Source organism: Emys orbicularis, chromosome 7, assembly GCF_028017835.1.
Source record: "Emys orbicularis isolate rEmyOrb1 chromosome 7, rEmyOrb1.hap1, whole genome shotgun sequence".
Taxonomy (NCBI): domain Eukaryota; kingdom Metazoa; phylum Chordata; order Testudines; family Emydidae; genus Emys; species Emys orbicularis.
The window spans coordinates 45,786,646-45,807,266 of record NC_088689.1 but is presented as its reverse complement, the minus strand read 5'-3'; the positions used below and the strand labels follow the sequence as shown (position 1 = coordinate 45,807,266).

General features: G+C 40.8%; 1 protein-coding gene across 1 annotated transcript in view; it reads right to left on the bottom strand.

The window, feature by feature from the left end:
- The window catches only part of DNA2 (DNA replication helicase/nuclease 2), a 29,891-nt gene extending 9,270 nt beyond the window's left edge, over positions 1-20,621 (bottom strand). The window contains exons 1-14 of the mRNA XM_065408196.1: positions 20,539-20,621; positions 19,265-19,444; positions 15,817-16,000; positions 14,516-14,661; positions 12,111-12,242; positions 10,811-11,030; positions 9,127-9,244; positions 8,603-8,768; positions 6,950-7,144; positions 4,895-5,122; positions 4,051-4,167; positions 3,842-3,951; positions 2,058-2,167; positions 1,074-1,298 (exon numbers count right to left, since the gene is read on the bottom strand). Coding sequence (XP_065264268.1) covers positions 1,074-1,298; positions 2,058-2,167; positions 3,842-3,951; positions 4,051-4,167; positions 4,895-5,122; positions 6,950-7,144; positions 8,603-8,768; positions 9,127-9,244; positions 10,811-11,030; positions 12,111-12,242; positions 14,516-14,661; positions 15,817-16,000; positions 19,265-19,444; positions 20,539-20,621 — 2,214 coding nt within the window. The remainder of the gene's footprint in view (positions 1-1,073; positions 1,299-2,057; positions 2,168-3,841; positions 3,952-4,050; positions 4,168-4,894; positions 5,123-6,949; positions 7,145-8,602; positions 8,769-9,126; positions 9,245-10,810; positions 11,031-12,110; positions 12,243-14,515; positions 14,662-15,816; positions 16,001-19,264; positions 19,445-20,538) is intronic.

The following is a 20,621-nucleotide window of genomic DNA, read 5'->3' as shown; positions in this document are numbered from 1 at the left end:
ATCAAGTCTAGGCTCAGAATGTGTGTTATTTTTTGTACGTAACCATTTGTTTCCAAAATTTCTACTTCCTATTACTTGAATTGCTATGCTTTGCGAAATAAACAGATTTACCATGAAATCAAACATAAGTGCTGTTAGTTAAGCCCAGCAGTAATCTGAGGTAGAACTGGTAAATTGGGGTATACTTTTTCTTTGGAATATGCTGCAAGTGTCCAATGGACCAGGGGCTGAACATTCTAAGGACACACGCGGAGGGCTTGAGTGTGCCTATTGCTAATCTACAGAATGATAGTGGGGCCTATGGGGCCTAGAGGGGAGTGTTTCTGTTGCCAGTGGCTGGTGGGGGGGGTGGCAGGGGTGCTGACGCATGGCAGGCACAAACAAGACTTCTTCACACTAAGGACAGGTGGTAGCAAAGTGCATCAACTCTGGGTATCTCCAGGAAGTGTCACAGTGTCCCTGTTCTCTGGATTAAAGACATATATGGTGATGGGGTGAGGAAGATTGCACTGCCAACTGCACCCTGACTGAAGTGATCAAAGGTAAAAACGTAAGTAACTTCCCATACCAATTTAGTCCTCTGCTTCGCTGCAGAGCCTACCAACAAGACAACTAACAGAGTTTTTTGTGATGTAGACACTTCCTGTAAGTTCTCTGGGGCAATGACAGTCTTAGTGGTGAGAGAGAGAGTGTGTGTATTTATTATTATTTTATGAGTCTAGCACAATGGGGCCTCAGTCAAAGATCTTCAGGCACTATTATTATACAAATAGAACATCAAATAGAAGTGAACCATGACAAACCAGCATTTCATTTCACACAAGCAAAAGAAATGCAAAAAAAACCCACACACCTCACCACAACCCACACACCCGACTCAGATGGTAACCTGATTCACAATAGACAATGGCCAAACTTGAATTGATGACAGAAATTGAGGATCTCTTTTCTGATCACTGAGGCACCCAGACCCTTCTGAGGTAAGTTTTGTCTCTGTACAGCATTTGTAATAGATAGACTAATTTATACTGTCCTAAATATATTGCAGGACTACTGAACATTATTTTTCTTACTTGATTGTTATAGAGTTCCTCCAAATGAGTTATAGATTTAATTGATTTGGATCTGCAAATTTCTTCCTCTGTAAACTTCCGTATGTCTGGATGAACCTTCTGAGCTCGCCCCAAGCGCAAAAATCCTACTTTGAACCTGGCTAACTTCAGCAGGATATTGTCAACAGCAGTGTGTGTAAAACTTGTCAGCAGAACACTGAAGCCACAGGCATAAAGAATTCTTACCTAAAATAGGAGGAGTAGCAAGGAGAGAAAAAAGAAAAACCCAGATATTAGCTTCAATATAGGAATCAGTAATTCCTTTCTTAAAAGGATAATTAGTCTACATTTTTCTAAATTGGTGTTGGACCTAGGAAGCCAAAAAGTCATATGAGGGGACAAGATTCCCAAGCAGGCCCTTGTCTACACTGGGATTTTACCCACCAATGTAAACCCTCTGTCTCTAACCAGTGCAGCACAATTTGTATGGGGTAAGCTTCACCAGTGTAAATCAGGCCAACATTAGGAGTTTTCACTAGTGCAGCTACACCAGCACTTAATATCCCAGTGCAGACAAACCTTGGGTTCTCACACCAGATCTACTGCTAATGAAGTGCTTGTTTCCAAACCTCAGATCTACTTCAAAATTGGAAGATTTTATTGTAGTCTGGTGCCAAAGGATTGTAACAGCATTAAAACATTGTAAATTGATCAATATGTCATCACCCACTTCCAGGATGGGACTGGTGGACGGGATTTAATAAATAAATAAAAATAAAAGACACACCACTTGACATCAAAGGATACATTTTGTCATTCTACTAGTGCTAATGTTCTTTATTGTAAAGCTGGCTCCATATTTATTTCAATGTAAATGACAGACAGCAGTCCTGTATAAATCTCAATTGTGAAGAGGATGCTTCACATACAGCTTATTTGATGCTTGCCCTCCAAGCTTTTAAATTAACAATTTACTTCTAACATTAGGTCACATTATGGTCTTACTAGAGCACATATTGTAGTAGTTTTTCCTGTTCCAGGCATACCCACGATGAGCGTGTAATCTTTTGAAAGTAGCACTTGTTTCATTGCCTGTTTCTGAGGCTTATTCAGACCTTTAATTAGAAAAAGAAAAAAGTTAAATATTTGTAGTTAATCCTATATGCAACCTGAACTGCTAGTTCTCCCCACTAAAAACTCCTCATCATAACAAAAAGATAACTTGTTTACTGGTGCATAATTTTTGATAACACTATAAATGGTATCTAAAGACTTTATTTAAAAATACTGAAATGTAGATAAGAAGGTATTCATTGTCTATCCTGGCTCCAGAAGTACTAAATTAATCTTAATAGCTTATGATTTGTTCCTCCCTTTCTTAATAGCTTATGATTTGTTCCTCCCTTTCTTCCTCTACACAGGATCTCAAATATGGGTTTCCATTTTGTTGAACAAGAGTGACATGTATGCATTTTATCTCCCCTAGAAGCAAAGATGCAGGCAAGAGCAGCTTGCTATTTAAGATAAACATTAGAACAGAGTTCATTTTCCCAGTAGAGAACAGATGCAAGCTACCCAGCCTAGGTTAAGCCCAGATAAAACTCAGGCTTTGTCTACACTGGAATTTCGTCAGCAAAACTTTTGTTGTTCAGGGGTGTTAAAAAAACAGAAAACAAACCCTCAAATGACAAAAGTTTTACCAACGAAAAGCGCTGGTGTGAACAGTGCTTTGTCAGCAGGAGTGCCTGCTGACAAAGCCGCTGCCGCCCGTGGTTGTGTTTTTTTTGTTTTTTGTTGTCAGCAAGAGAGTTTTCTCCTTCCGACTAACAGCTACACTGCGCACCTTTTAGCGGCACAGCTGTAGCGTCACAGTCGTGTCGCTAAAAGCAAGGTAGTATAGACAAAGCCTCAGCTGAAACAGATAAGCAGGAAGAAATGTTTAAACTAATAGGTAGGTGTTTCAAGTGCACTTTCTACTAGAAGTCATTATCTTTAACCTTTAACAGTGTGTTTTGCAGTCTTAGAGTCATTCTTTACCCATTACTACTTCTGAATTCTCAAGTACACACAGCTCTTCTTCCTTCTGTTCCCCCTACCCCTTTTGCTGCCAGCCAGGAGGCTGTACCCATTCCTATCTGATGCAGACCTTAACACAATAATCAAAATTTTAGCCTCTAGACTAGTTTACTACAAGTTACTGTATCTAGGGCTACCCCTGAAAAACACCTGGACACTACAGATGGGGGGGAGGGGGAAGAGAAGAGAGACTGCTACAAGTACATAACACTACCTCAGTGTTTCACAGAGGCTACATATTTGCTTCCAGTGTTGGTTATGATCTAGAAAGCCTCAGGTGATTTGGGGCCAAGTTATCCGACAGATTCTCTCTCTGCCCCCCCCATGGAAGTTAAAATCTACAGGGTCAATTTTGTTTGTTCTCACAGTTACACTCTATGGGCTAGTAAAAGGGTGTTTTTAGTGAAAGGTAAATCTCTCTTGAACCTGCTCCCTCCAATAGTCTGCAAGAGGAAGAAATTAAAGCACTTAAATGCGCACCTTTTTACTGGTTTAGGACTAATTTAATAGTAGAAATAAGGGCAAGTTTGAGTTGCTCAGATCTGAATCTTAAAGTGGAAAGGCTCACACTTTATTGATGCAAGGTGCCAGGTGCTTTGTAATTGATGTATATATTTCTAAACAGATTAATTATGCCAGTCAATGCATATGAGAAGTCCTACAAAAATAAAGAAATATTTAAGCTGCTATTATGAGTTAAATATAATGTGTACCCTTTAAAATGTTTGCAACTGTTTCCTTTGCTTCAGGAGGAAGAACAGAGCTCAAGTGCTGGATGAACTGTGGTTTGTGGAAGTCAATTATTAAGTTACGAAGCTTTTCACTAGGGAGGGGGGAAAAAAGGAATTAGACAAAATTACTATCAGTGAGAACATTTATACAATTACTAAACAATATTTGAAAACAATTCAATTCTACAAACCTGGCAGAAGAATTCTCCATCAGTTTAGAAAGATTTCTTAGGGGGGCATCAATACCAGAAATTCCTTCTTCATGATCTAGCCTAAATATAGTGTCCTTAGGGAGTTTAGATAAGTTCCTGAAAGACATAATAGGAATAATAAGCAGGAATATAATTGCCTTTGCTTCCACGTCTGCTTATTGCTTATAGACCTCCTATGGCATTGTTGTCAGTATGTTGCCTGATGTATGCAGGCAGCCTGAAACAATAGCTCCAAGAAGGAATAAACTACCCCATTCATGTCAGCAAGGTGAGAACTCTGAAGCCTGATCATTTAAATCAGCAGTGGTACCCATTTCACTGGTGATGAAAGCATTCAAGCAGGGATGCTGGAACTAGGAGTACTGGAGGTGTGGCAGCACCTTCTGGCTTGAAGTGGTTTCCATCATATATAGTGTTTATAGTTTCGTTCAATGGCTTTCAGCACCCCCCCATTATAAAAGTTATTCCAACACCACTGCATTCAAGAAAGAAAAGGGATGATATAAAGATCCACAGAGTCTATGAATAGCATCTTATTTTGTTGTCACAAATAGATGGAGCTTGGAAACATGCCATAATATTTTGCTTATTAGCTAACAGCCTAGGTAATTGGTGGACAACTCCTGGGGGGACACACAAAACACACACACACACACAGGTTCTCAGGCCTAGCCCAAGTTTTGCTATTTGAATTCACTGTGGGGCTTTTATTTTTGTTTTTTATGATGGTGGGCATTAAAAAAAAAAAGTGCTTAATTTTAGATTGTAAAAAAAGCACTCACATACTTCCTTTCAAACAGCCATATTTTTCTGTTTATATTACCTGTCCAATAAACAGGAAACTGTTGTCACATTGACCTCTTTAACATAGCCAGCAGACAAGCCAAGTAATGTCTTCTCTCCACTCACAACAACTCTATCTCCTACCAACAGGTTTGTTCCAGGCATGGTACCATTTTTACGCTGGAAATAATGTAGATATTGTCCTTCAGAAGCTTCCTGCACATGTTCGACTCTGATCATATTTCCAATGCAGTCTCCAGCCTTTTCTCTATGAACACATTAAAAATAAAAGTGTAAGCTGCCTTGAGTAATTTTCTAGAAGTAGCTTTTTAATCAGTTTAAGATTGAATAGTAATTCATTTTAATGTCTTACAGTAGTTTTGTTTGACCATATTGGCTGTCTTTTTCTGCCCAAGACAAATGTACTAGCTACGTTCCAAAGCCCTGATCAATTCAAGACTGGATATCTTTCTAAAATATATATTCTAGCTCAACCATAAATTATGGGATTGAAGCAGGAATTAATTGGTGAAATTATATGGTGTGTGTTATTCAGGTCAGTCTAGATCACAATGGTCTCTTCTAGCCTTAAAAAAAAAAAAAAAAACAAACTACCATCTATGACTACTACATTTCTATCCTACCTGTAGCAGGGTGGACACCTGCTCCTGCCTGGAAGGGCCTAAGATAGCCCAGGGAGCAGGCAGTGTGAAGGCTGAGCTGACTGGGGGAAGTGGCTGCAGCCGGGGCCACGCCCCAAACAGACTCAGCAGGCCCTATAAAGGCAGGGAGCCAGAAGCTCAGACAGTCTCTCGCTGCACTTAGAGAGAGAAGAGCCTGGCTGCAGGGAGCAGAGCAGGGGAAAGGCTGAGGAGCCCCAGCCTGGAAAGCCCCAGGCTGCGGCCTAGCATAAGGCCAACAGGTACTGGGGGTTGCAGAGGGCAGCCCAGGGCTAGGCCAAGGCAGCAGGTCCAAACCCCCCTTGCCAGTGATGAGTGGCTGATACTGCAGTCTGCCCCAGGGAGCGGGGGCTTGATGGTGACTGGCAGTGGCCTGGTACTGAGGCAAGGTGGGGATAGTGGGTGGGGGTTCCCCAGGGAGGGGAGACCCAGATCTGTGGGTACTGCCAGAGCAAGGGGCACTGGGGTCCTGGGAGGGGCACGGGGCCAGAGTAGAGGTGGATCACCGGCCTGCAGAGGGCGCTCCAGATGCTGGATGAGCTAATTCCCCGAAGCAACCAGTAGGGGGCGCCGCAGGGGTGAGTTCCGCCCCTTACACTACCCTATCAGATGTTATTTCCCAAAAGGGAAAGCGATAAAGCTGGAAGCAAGCATATGTGGGCTTTAAAACAAAAGTACATGGCTTGTTTTGCGAAACTCCCAGATAAGTGGTCTACAGAGTCAACACAGTGGAGATTACTCAAGGTAAGTCAAAGTATTACATTCTAAAACAAAGGTTGTCTCTCACTATAATGTAAGTTTGATTTTTAGAGCTTCAGTAGTAAAATGTAAATATTACTGCCCATGCTTCACTGAAACAGTCTCTTACTGCATTTCACCAATAAAGTTATGCATGGCTGCTGGTGAGATTAACAGGAAATGATGCATTACCATGAACCCTCAGTCCACTTTCAGCCACCTATGGAGCAGCCTGCACTAGCAATACTACCCAGAGCAGAATACAGCCTGTCAAGAGCCTTGATTCAGGGAGGCAATGCAAGGAGCTGGGGTGGCAGACAATATCCAGCTGCACACATCAGGGAGGTGAGGCTAATAAAAGTATTACCTTCATTCTTATAAGATTGCAAAGCACAATTTATCATCTTCCTGGGTCTTTTGTAGTTCCCCTCCTCCCCCCAAGAAGCACCTAACAGGTTGCTTATATCATACCACCAGATCTACCAACCCAATACTTTTGATAGACCCCTCCCCCTCACAGATGAGCTAGCACTTCCTGCTATCTCCGGTAACTGTATATCAGAGTATTTACCCAAGGATTGAAAGAAAAATCTCGTCTCTCACAGGGGAGACAATGAGTTACAAGAAACCAAGCAGGTAAGAGCTGTCCATAGACAATGCCCTCACTTCCAACTTACCTTTCTGAAGCAGGCATCAGCCATATATTTTTACGTCCCTTTTTGCCCTCTCCGCACTGTGACTCCAAGGTTAACATCAGATACCACAGGCTGAAATACTGTAAGTGAGACAGTTTCAGATGCTGGGTCTCTTTTTCAATAATGGGTACCACAGCAGGAGGAATAAGGACATTATCCATCTGTTGCTCTACAGCTCTAAAAATAGACGGAAGCATCAAGTTAAGATGACTTTTCCTTTTTTTCTTTTAAGACTACATATGCTTAATAAATTCAGTAGCATTTATACCATAAGGTAAAATACAAAAGCTAAATGAAAATATCTATTTGAACAAATCAAACTTGGGGGAAGAGCATCCTATTCCAAGTCTTTACATGGGGGCATGAAATTCCAAATACAGAACCTGTTCCTACATCCCTTATTTACACCAGTACTTTCATATTAGTGACTGGATGTCCCCGGTAATAATTTGGCATGGCCACAGATGAAAAGTTCACTTTTTTTATTTTCAATAATTCAAGCATAATATTTTCTCTCTATTCACAAAACGAACCACAGGTGTGTAAAGAATCTGAAGGCTATATTTATTAATATAGCATAATTTTGTCTTCTGAACATGAAATCCCCTTATCTTATTTAATGTACATACTTCCATAACATACATAATGGGCTCGCCCCCCAACTGTTTCAAATGCAATACCTGTAGACTTTTTGGTATAGCGTCAAGTGTGAAAACAACACTTCTGAAAGGAAACAATTTTAACCTAACTAAAAATGCCAGGCAGCTTTAAGATAGTCTTTATTGGATGACACACTGAGACTGAATTTAAAAAGGAAAATATCACAGGAGTATAGGTGATTTAAATTTGAAAACTTATTGTGTGTAGGCATGTGGGGCCAGATCTCCCCACCATATAATTTTAGGCATACAATTTTGGCCACGATGTTTAGGGATACACTCTCATACCCAATGCATAGAAATGTAAATCTGAAAAATTTTAATATACAAATGAATCACTATTATAATTAATAAAAGTTAATTTATTGAAAACCCAATTAATATCTTTGAGACTGCCTTTAATTGTATTCTTTTATCATGATAAAACAAATATAAAGTTCACTACCGTTGGACAGGCAAAAAAAATTCAACTTTTAAAACTAAGTGCAGAAAATGTTCAGAAGTTAGGATGCACTAAACAGTCATTAAGGGTTTGTCTATGGGGGATTTTTTTTTTAGTATAGCTCTAGCAGAATAATTATATCAGCATAGTTATGCCGGCATAACTCCCCATGTGGATGCCACTCTGGTGTAATTATTCCTCTTATAGCTATGACTGTCAATTACCTGTGTAGACAAGCCTTAAGATAAATCACAAATTTAGGCCCCAACCCTGCAAAGGCTTGTGTATATGACTTCAGTGGGACTAATCACAGAGTATAAAGATAAACAGTTAGGTAAGCCTCTGTAGAACAGGTTCTTAAATTGTCAAGGTTGGGGAAGAATCAATGGAGCAATACTTATCTTTGGAGAAAGTAATTGCATACCAAGGGCAAGTGTTAATCAATGCTGTGAAATCACCACAGAAAATCCAAAACTGATTTTTTTTTTTTTAAACTAAAGTGTTTACTATCCAAAGTCCGAACATTTCTTTTACCTGCTATAAAGAAAGCAGTTGTGCATTTGTGAGCAATATTTACAGGCCCGACTGTCATCAATTACAGGAGGCAAAGAGGCAAGTTGTGTTTGCTTATTTCCCAGGGCAGATTTACACATACTGTGGAATAAGTAAAATGCCAGTTGGTTTCTTAGCTTTAGTAATTCTGTAAAAATAAATAAATAAATTAAAAAAAGTTAGTCTTTCAGGGTTAGAAACAGGAAAAAAGTGAATATTTATGAATTGATTTGGAGCCCCAAACAATGGGCACATACATAACAAAAACAGTATTCATCAAAGATATTTTTGGTGTAGTGTATATTTTTTTATATCTAAAGTTATTCCAGGAAAATTAAGCATTCTTGTCAAAACAAATAACTTATCTCAATACTGTTTACTAGTTCCTGGAAATGGTACATCAACCAGTATAAATATTTTCAAGAGTGAACAATTTAGTAACTGTTAATGTTGAAAAAACCTCTTAGAAATTATAATAGTTAAGCACTGTTTTTGGGAAAAACCACCTCTCCTATCCATACGATTGCCAGACACAGGATACATATTGCCAGTTTTAAGGTAAAGAAGAAATCCAGCTTCAGGATCCACTCTTCGTTCTTGGTTCAACAAGGTGTACAGAACAACCTGAAGACATTTAAAAAATATATTAAAGTGTATTTTGATATTTACATAATATGCATAAGTCCTGTGAATACATTAAGGTTGTACAGTTAAGCAGCCTTATCATTGCCAACAAGATTACAAAGAATAAATGCTTATCTAATTAATGTTTTTCATTAAAGATTTCTCCCATAAGAAAAATCTCTAAAAAAGTTGAAATTTGAGAATTGCTTATTTAGTTGGTGATGCCGGAAGTAAATACTCATACTCTGCCACCTCTGTAACATTATACCTCCCCTTCTCTGGACCCTGAAGAGGCCTCTCTGTGGTACAGTAACTCCTCACTTAATGTTGTAGTTATGTTCCTGAAAAATGCGACTTTAAGTGAAAGGATGTTAAGCAAAGCCAATTTCCCCATAAGAATGAATGTAAATGGGGGGGGGGGGTGGTTAGGTTCCAAGGGAATTTTTTTTTGCCATACAGTACTATAGTTGGGAGGTGCCCCCACCTTACCTCACACAGGTACAGCCCACTGTAACTGGAGACAATGAGGCAGGCAAGGAGGCAGAAGGTGCTGTAGGCTAGGAGAAGCATGTTGCGCAGCAGCAGCGGCAGTTTCCCCTACTCTGCAAGGGGCAGGGGCCTCAACCCTCGGCCCACCCACGCCACCCCTTCCCCCAAGCCCCCACCCTTAACCCGCCTCTTTTACCCCTTTACTCCACATGCAGCATCCTGCTCCTCCCCCCTCCCCGCGGCAATCAGCTGGCTTGCGGCGTTCAGGAGGGAGGGGGGAGGAGCAAGGACTCAGCGCACAGGCTCCCCCCTCCCTCTCCTGCCCAAAGCAATCAGCTGGCTTGTGGCATTCGGGAGGGAGGGGGGAACCTGCACACTGAGTCCTCGCTCCTTCCCGCTCCCTCCTGAACGCCACAAGCCAGCTCATTGCCACAGGCAGGAGGCAGGGGGGAAGGCGCTGATCCGCGGCATCTGCCAGCAGGCGGGAGGGGCATAGGGGAGCTGCCAGCTGTGGACAAAGCAGGCAGCCAAAATGACATTATAGCGAAGCATTGCACAACTGTAAATGGAGCATGTTCTGTAACTGAGCAGGGACAGAAGATCGAAACAAGGTTAAGCAAGAGGACATTAAGTGGGGAGTTACTGTATCAGCTATGGAGGAATGAATAGTTACCCATCCAGCCCTGCAGAAATCTCCTGAAAGAGAACAAAATTTCAAGCTATATTCTCTCTTCTGCAAAGCCTCCCACAAAGGCTCTGGGGGTTAAAGATACAGGGTCTCCACACAATGATCCTGGTTTCCTCCACTGGGGCCAATAAAGAAGACTCAGCAAAAGGCTCCTCAGTGAGATTACCTCCTCACTCCCTTATGGAAATCTGGACCTGTGCTTGAAGGTGGTAGTTTGTAAACACTTCCACATTCCTCAATTCATCATTCATAAATACAGGTTTGAGATCATCATAAGCCATCCATAATACCTAATTATATTACATATAAACTGGTTCAGCCATCATTTATTAGATGACGTGCAAACGAGTATATTACAATTGTGTATGCTGAACATTTAACATTTCTACCTGACTTCTGTGTTCTATGGAGTTAGATTCCTTGCCAGTTTTAAGCTCCAATGGCATTATCTTATATTGCGTTCCAGACTTGCGGTGTATTTTCACACCAACTGTAACATCAATCTTGCCCTTTAATCCAAACCTGGGAGACCAGATATTCTCTTCAATATCCAGGAACTCTGTAACTTCAATATTACAAGATAAATCTTCTATTTTTCCTTCACTTGGTCTAGGAGGAAAACAAAACAAATTTAAAAAACAAGTAACTTTGTCATCACCTGAAGAGTTACAAGACTACTTTAGAAACAGACATAAGCTGCTGTATTTCTCTAAACAGATACCCATGAGAGTTGCAAAGATTTAAATCTTCACAGGGAACTTCTGTTAGTGTACATGCACTGCAATGGCAAAAATATTTACATGTGTAGTATTAGCCATTAATTTAAGATGGCTAGAGTGTTAAGGCCCACTCAAGCAAACCTTCTATATGTGGATCAGGCCTCAACTCAAAAGGCTACCTTAAATTGTACACTGATGTGGTAATTTCTCAGTCTGAAGAAGTTATGTTTTTAAAAATGTAATTCAAATGTTTGTTTCAGATGTGCAAAAGTATATAATTTAAAGTGTCATGAATTCCTTCTGAAGATGACTTATCTGATCTTCAAAATATTTATCCTTTTTATAAGTTACCTTGAAGTTAACACTATTTAAAAAGCACTTTATAGTTAAATTGGCACTGTTGAGGAATAAAAAGGAAATAGAGCACCAGGTGACTGACCATTACATCCCTGGGAGCAGGCAGCCAAATGGCAGGGAAGCATATGCAGGAAGAAAACTTTGCAATGACCAAGTATGATGATAGCCAGATTTTCAATCTTAACTACATATTTTTATAGCTTAGTCAATTGATCAAATAACCTCGTTCTTCCAATGCTAAAATTTCTACTCTGTGAATTGGCCAACACTGAGTACTGTGACTAGAAACTTTAAGAACAAAAGGTGTTATTTCTACAAGATCCATTCTCCATCACCATGAACACCTGTAATATTGTTTCACAATCAACGCAATTGCAGCTAAACAAGTAGCTCGCTGTGGACCAAGTCATTTGTTGCATAACAAGGCCAACTTTCTAGACAGCGAGGCCATGAGTCAGCTCCACATCAATAAAAGCAGACAAGAATAAAGGTTTTTGCTTTTAAAATGAAGATGAACCAAACAAGTTAATGAGACAAAGTTAAGTAATTTCACTAGTGATATTTGCTAGATAACAATAAAACAGGTTTTGATGTGCAAGTAATGTTTTCTTACAGTTTTAGCTGCATTTTGTTGTGGTTAGCTTGACTAGGTTTGTGCATGAAGTCTTCCGCCCATTTAGATATTGATGGAACATATTCTTCTATCTCTTGAATGATTTCTTCTTGTTTCAGATTTAAGTAGTACCTGTAGAAGTGAACCCATACACGTTGAGTACTACATGGAAAATAAGGAATGATATAGGGTGAAGGAGAATAGATTCAAAACTGAATATGGAATCTAGTTTATTTGGGCCTCCATTCTGCAAAGACTTACACAAAAGTGTCTAACTTCCTGCACTGTAGGATTGCTCACTATGTGAAGTTAAGAGTGTGCCGTAATGGAGCATCTGAGACAATTAGTTATAAACAGCTATAAAGAAAAATTAAATCTCTGCTGAAAGATTTACACACAAATATTTGTGCACTCTGAAGTAGTTTACTAAATATTAGCCTCAGTTAAAAACAAAAGGAAAGGCTTCAAAGGGGACTATGAACGTTTATGTGAACACAGTCACAGGATACTCTACTATAATGTTAGGCAGCACTAACTAAGGACTAGATTAGTGGTATTCTGTATTATCAGGTCTAGATTTCAAACCTGACATCCATTATCCTTAAGTTTATTTATGCATTAGAATTACTTAAATTGAATTACATGTCTCAATTTTAATTCAAGTTCAGAGTGATGATAGGAGTGGCATTTTAGTTTATTTTAAAGCGATGACAAAATTAGACACTAAAACAACTGAAGGAAAATACCCCAAAAAAACAAACAAGAAACCTGCCACAATAGCTACCAACAGAGCAAGTAGAAGAGCAAGAAATAGCTTTAGATAAAAGGAAATATTGCTGCTATGGTTAACTCACATGGGAGAATAAGACCCCAATCTGAGAATTGGGACAAATATATTTCTTATCAATTCAGTATATTTGAACTTCTAACTGTCCATGGACAAGTGACCATTGAAATTTTTCCCGCAGCCTGTGATTTAGAAAGTACTTTCTGCACAACTTAAGTTCATAATTAAGGTTATGTTTTAGTCAGGTATTTTTAGTAAAAGTCATGGACATATCATGGGCAGTAAATAAAAATTCACAGGCTCGTAACCTGTCCATAACTTTTACTAGAAATACCCCTGACTAAAACTGGGTGAGGGAGGAAGAGTTTGGTGGGCCTGGGTGCTGGGCAGGGGGGCGCAGGTGCTTGGGGAAGCACCACGGGTGCTGCGGAGGGAGGGCGCAGGTGCTCGGGGGGCAAGTTGCGGCCCGTGGGGGGGCGCACTCCAGGTGCTGGGGGGGGGGGGGGAGGGAGGAAGTCGTGGCCCTGGGGAATGGGTGCTGGGGGTGGGACTGGGGCAGGCTCCTTACCCAGCTCCAGGGAAGCAGCGGCCCCAGCTCCCTAGAGCTACCTCCGCTCTGCCCCAAGCCCCAGTGCTGCAGCTCCCATTGGTTGGGAACCGTGGGAGCTGTGGGCGCAGTACCTGGCTGCAGGCAGAGGCAGCATGTGGAGCTAGGGGAGCGGGGGGGGGGGGAACCCCCCTCCCCAGGTAAGCAGCAGCCCCAACCCTGAGCCCCCAAACTCCTGCTGCTGGGGGACGGGGGCAGGAGGGGGCAGAGACTGTCCCAGCAGCAGCCAGTGCAACTGAGCCGGGGACTGTCCGAGTTGCTCAGGCGCCTCCTGGGTCAGCCACACGGGGCTGCTGCAGAAGTCACGGAATCCATGACTTTCGTGACAAAGACGGAGCCTTATTCATAATTGATGGACTTTGTAGCAAAGTTAATCAAAGTCTTGAGATTAGCATCACAAATCTGATAGCCTTCAGATCAAAATGTAGAATCTAATACTTTCACTTTTGGCCACAAATACAAAATTGGAGTTTGGGAATTGAAGAGAGATGTCTGTAACTGTTAGTGTGTTTAGCTAGAATTTAAGATGAGTGGCATAAAATAATTAGATTAATAATGTAAAAATGAGAGGCCTCACTGCTTTGTCAGTTGAGAATTTTCTAGGGATCAGCACAGTATTTTTTTAAATTGCGTTTGTCACATTTCGCTAAGGTTTGAAAAACTCATGAAAATCTAATATCCCAGGCCAAAAAAATCCACTTGCCCACCCTGCCAAAAGAAGAATTTTACTCACCTCTCCCAAGTGGCTATGATTTTGAAGGCTTATTTAGTTGCTGAATTCAATTTAAATAAAGTATTTTTACTCTCAGACCAGGAAGTGTCTTTATAAAAAACATGAATACCTTCTACAAATATTATTTTGGTGGAATATTCTTCAATTAGTAATCCTACTTCTGAATATCCTGCACTTTAAAAGAGTTATTGCACCACAGACAACACTTAAACTGGAAGACAGAACTATTATCATCTTCCATCCTTCAAATCTAGACAGATATCTGCAATGTCACTTACATTTCTTTTAGATACTTTGGTCCATGGACAGTTCTGAAGGCAAGTTCTTGTAGTTTTTTGTGTGCAAAGTTATTTGTTACTCCTTGCTGGAAAGTTTCATGAAGGATTGTACCAATCAGCATCTGCCGTGAACTGGACTCACAACTCTACAAGAAAAAAAAAAAAAAATCACAACCAGCAATACATTTTACTGTAATGTACATAAAACGGGTCATAAATCCTCATGAGTAAGCCCTTTTTTCGTTAGGGTTGCCTTCTAACATCCCCTCTAAATTTTCTTTTTTTTTCTGAGTGGGTTACAGACTCCACTGAGCACTAAATTTTTGTCCATGGGCAAGCTTGCACTTTTAAGTCTTCTTACAATATATTAATATATAAAGAGTGTAAGCTGTTTTTTCATGTGACTTAGCAGGAATACATACACATATGGGCGACATAGGCATACATAGCAGTGATTTGAGTACCTATTAGCTTTCAAGAGTTTTAATTAAAAACCACAGAGATTTAGAAACCCATGAAAGCAGGAGCCTCTCCCAGGAGCTTCAGCCCTTGTGAGAGCCCCTGCGTGCACACTCTCTCTCTCTCTCTCTCTTTCTCACTCCCCCCTTACCCCTCCCTGCTGGTTCAATACTTTCTGCAGGTAAGGCATTTTAGGATCTTCCCCTCTCTGCCAAACAGTCAGCTCTGCTCGACACCATGGTCCCCAGGAGGGAGTTGCCACTGCATCCCAGAATGCATGGACCAGTCACCCCTATCCAAACAGCAGAACGGCACCGCCCCCACGCAGGCAGCAGCGGGCTCATTTCAGCACCCCCAACCCTTGAATGCTGCTGCCAGCAGTAGGGACCAGCCTCTCCTCAGTCCACTGGAATGGGACCATGAACTCTCCCCACTCCTCTGCATTCAAATCAGGCTGCTTCCTCACCCATGCTACCTGGGAGGCAACAGGGAGAGAACAGGAAGATTTTCCCTGCTTTCAGTTCCTGCGCCTAGATCCAACCCTGGCTTGCAGCAGCCCGAAGCTGCAATTACAGGTAAAGTCCTGCTCAGAACACAAGGAATTTTCCAGTGAACTTGGCTGCAAAGCTCCACAAAGTCTCTGATAATGTGCAAACTAAGATTTTTCATAGGCTTATAACTTGGCCAAATTTCAGCAGATTTTCACATGAATGGCAAAAGGCACAGCCCAGACAAACGCCACTATCGGCCAATGTTCATGTCCCTGCTCCAAAGCATGGACTTTTTTCGATGTGATTTGTCACTAGTTTTAAAATTTTATATTCCATGGTTTCACCACTTACCCTGAACTTTTCACTCAGTACTGCTTTTCTCATACATCGAATACTATTTGATACTGTAGTGCCAGAAAGCAGCAAGTCTGGGTACAGAATTAGATATCCAGAGTCTCTATTTATTATCCAGGTACCAGAATGACAATCTCCTTCTAAGTGAATGATGTCTCCTGGAACTACTGGAACAGAATACCTGTAAAGTAATTACAAATTGCAATAACAATTTGCAAGACGTAAGGATATATTGGAAATGAAGTTCATATTCCAAAATCAGAGTAAACCATCCAATTTTTCAAGAAGTTAGCCTGGAGAATCCACTGAAAAATTAAATAAAAAGCAATTTACACTAGTAAAACAAGTACACCTCTACCCCAATATAACACGAATTCAGATATAACGCGGTAAAGCAACACTCCGGGTGGGCGGGGCTGCGTGCTCTGGCGGATAAAAGCAAGTTCGACATAACGCAGTTTCACCTATAACACGGTAAGATTTTTTGGCTCCCGAGGACAGTCTTATATCGGGGTAGAGATGTAAGTGTTTCTATAACAGTCAGTGAAAATCAATCTTAATATTTGTGAGAAAGCATGCTTCCAAAAAATTGCACAAAATTTCCATTTTACAGACAAACATACAGATACTCAAATAATTCAACCCTCACCAAGTAAGAGCAGTCTCACAAACTAATCCAATATATTTTGCACTCAGATCTTGTACATAATCATGGACTTTGTACAGAACTGCATTTCTACTCATTTACAGTAATGTCAAATAAAAATCTTACAGAATTCTATCAGTTCTATATAGCCTCATTTGAAAGTAAAATCTAAGAAGTTTTTAAGAACTGCAGTAACTACTTCAGAATAGAACAGAATCAGGAAGATGTTCTACCAGATTATCCAATGTAATAAGACATTTGAGAAGAAGTACTTGCCAATGCCCCTTATAAATGCAATCAAACTCTGAAAATATGTCATCCCTACCAAGATTTAATTCTCTACCACAAACTTTGCTCTTCTTGAAAGCCTGTCTTTAACTTATTTAAAGTGATTGCTTTTTGGCATTGCCCTATTTTCATATAACTGAAGTTTGCCAACTGCTTTAGCATCTGGAGTAGAGCTCCCACAAACTGAGCCCATGAAATCCAGAGGATAGGGATTCTGCATTAAACTAGTTCCGCTGTATTTTCTCCTAAACAGCTACTCTCAAATTTAGTGATCTGAAATGAAATTAAGTTTATGACATTCTTACTGAGACTGTATATCTTGAAAAAGTGCAACCTACATACTTTACAGAATCACTTTTCCTGGAAGTCATGTCGCCTCAGGAAGCAAGAGATTCTTGCATTCAATCAATGTTGCTTCCTTTGCCTACTAATTATTATCCTCTATAATTTGTCATAAGCTCTTTTTCTGTTCAGTGGTGCTAAAGTTAGCATAGGTGTTTCAATCAGCTTGTGTAATACCCAATTCTGCAAGGACATCTCTGTATATTTGCATCAGTTCAATTAGCTCAAACCTGGGACCAGTACTAACTGCTGCAATTAGCACATCAAACGTAAAACTACCCACTTACAATTTCACCATTTTGCATGTTTGTTAGAGTATTATTAAGCCATGACAAAATTATGTGAAAACTGTCAGACAATATAATTGACATTTGATACCAGCTGCTCTCAAGATTAATAAAAGGCACTAACATGTTGATATTATATTAAGTCAATGTATTAAGATAATATACTCTGAATTTTGTTTTAATCTAAGACAGTAAAAAACTAAAGCTGTGGATTAATCACAGTTAACTCATGCGATTAACTCTAAAATTGCGATTAATCGCAAGTTTTTTTTAATCACACTGTTAAATAGAATACCAATTGAAATTTATTAAATATTTTTGGATGTTTTTGTACATTTTCAAGTATATTTATTTCAATCACAATACTGAATACAAAGTGTACAGTGCTCACTTTACAGTGAAAATATTTGTAATAAAAAATATAGAAATGATAAACAAGAAATAGTATTTTTCAATTCACCTCATACAAGTACCGTAGTGCAATCAATCATGAAAGATAAACTTAATTATGTACAAAAAAAAACTGCATTCAAAAATAAAACAATGTAAAACTTTAGCGCCTACAAGTCCACTCAGTCCTACTTCTTGTTCAGCCAATTGCTCAGACAAGTTTGTTTACATTTCCAGGAGAAAATGCTGCCCGCTTCTTGTTTCAATGTCACTTGAAAGTGAAAATAGGTGTTTGTGTGGCAGTGTTGTAGCCGGTGTCGCAAGATATTTACGTGCCAGATGCACAAAGATTCATATGTCCCTTCATGCTTCAACTACCATTCCAGAGGACATGCGTCCATGCTGATGACGGGTTTTGTTCGATAATGATCCAAAGCAGTAAGGACCAATGCATGTTCATTTTCATCATCTGAGTCAGATGCCACCAGCAGAAGGTTGATTTTCTTTTTTGATGGTTCGGGTTCTGTAGTTTCTGCATCAAAATGTTGCTCTTTTAAGATTTCTGAAAGTATGTGCCACACCTCATCTCTCAAATTTTGGAAGGCACTTCAGAGAGTCTGAAACCTTGGGTTGAGTACTGTACCTATTTTTAGAAATCTCACACTGGTCTTTGTGTTTTGTCAAATCTGCAGTGAAAATGTTCTTAAAATGAACATGTGCTGGGTCCGAGACGCCTATAACATGAAATACATGGCAGAAGGTGGGTAAAACAGAGTAGGAGACATACAATTCTCCCCCAAAGAGTTCAGTCACAAATTTAATTAACACATTATATTTTTAACGAGTGTCCTCAGCATGGAAGCATTGGTGGCCGAAGCATGAAGGGGTATATGCGCTTCTCGGCTCTATGAGCTAAGATGTGAAAAAAATTATCTAAGTTATATCTGGCATGTAAATACCTTGCAATTCTGACTACAAAAGTGCCATGCGAACACCTGTTCTCACTGGCAGATGACATTGTAAGCAAGAAGCTGGCAGCATTATCTCCCGCAAATGTAAACAAACTTGTTTCTCTGAGCAATTAGCTGAACAAGAAGTGAGTTGACTTGTAGGTGATAAAGTTTTACATTGTTTTATTTTTGAATGCAGTTTTATTGTACATTTGTAAGTTCATCTTTCATGATAAGAGACTGCACTACAGTATTGTATGAGGTGAATTGAAAAATACTATTTCTTTTGTTGTTTTACAGTGCAAATATTTGTAATAAAAATATAAAATTAGCACTGTACATTTTGTATTGTGTTGTAATTGAAATTAATATTTGAAAATGTAAAAAACTTCCAAAAATATTTAAATAAATGATATTCCATTATTGTTTGATCAGTTGACACTCCTATAAAAAACCCACCCAGAAGAGCATGCAGAGAACTAGTTCATCATCTAACACCATATCCCCATCACAGAAAATGTTTATATTTACATATCGGTTACCAGTCATTCCTTAGAATACACAGTTCTGTATCTTCAAGTGATTGAGAAGCTGTAATTGTCAGGTGTTTCTCAGGACCATCTTCATTTTTCTGTATTATGTTGATTCTTAATACACAGTATCTGTTGTTCAAACCTTTGCTGAGTGTTGTGTCACAGAAGTCAACTGCTCTCTTCTGAAAACTTAAGAGATGGTTGCATTAATATAGCCAAATACACAGTGGTGTTTGGAGGCCGTAGCCACTCCATATTTAAGTCTGAAGCAAGACTCCTAACGTAAAACAAGTTTCATTCCTCTGCCACATCTTATCCCAAGGTAGAGTTTTTCTGGGAAACCAGGTTGAAAATAGAACAGGAGTACTTGTGGCACCTTAGAGACTAACAAATTTATTTGAGCATAAGCTTTCAACTCTGGAGCCTACATCAGCAACGCACTGGTCTAGGACAGCAGTTCTCAAACTATGAGCAGGACCCCAAACTGGGTCACGAACCCATTTTAATGGGGTCACCCGGGCGGGCTTTGACTTGCTGGGACAGGCCTGGGGCTGAAGCCGAAGCCTGAGGGCTTCAGCACTAGGTGGCGACAGGGCTCACTTTACAAGCCCCCTGCCTGAGGCTGAAACCCTTGGGCTTCGGCTTTGGACCCCCCGCCCCCAAGCGGCAGGCTCCAACTTTGGTTCCCCCTCCTGGGGGCATGTAGTAATTTTCGTTGTCAGAAGGGCATCACAGTGCAATGAAGTTTGAGAACAGCTGGGGTAGAAACTCCAAATTCAATTTGTTCCAAGAAGGTTTTTGTTTTGTTTGAAAGAGGCTCCGTCCCTCCCACCCCAAAGACAGACCGGGGGAGCTCTGCAATGTGGATCGCAGCCACCCCTTTCCTCAGTACAGAGACGCAGCCTGTAAGCTGGTTTCAGGAAACGATACTCCTTAGTTCCTACCAGAGAACTGCATGTTGGGACCACCGACCTCACATAGCCACCAGCCACAGTGAAAAAGCTCAGGCTACAATTGCAGCTACTTTCCGAGCCGTTCCCCGGGCGCGGAATGACAGCCCCCGGCGCGGGGCCGGTCCCCCGAGGTAGGGGCTCTCGGCACACGGCGCGGGGATCCCCGGAGCGAGGGGCCCGGGACAATCGGGACACGGGGCGGAAAGGACGGGTCGGTCCCCGCAGCGAGAGGACGGAGAGCGCCGGGGAGGCTGAGAAGGCGGCTGGCTCCGAACCCCGCTCCGATTTCGAACAACGCGCGCTGGGGCGGATCCCTCCCCCGGGCGGTACCTCTCCGGCGGGGCCAGCTCCTCACAGACACTTTTCTCCATCAGTTCCTCCAGCACCCGCTGCTCTTCCCACCCCAGCTCCAT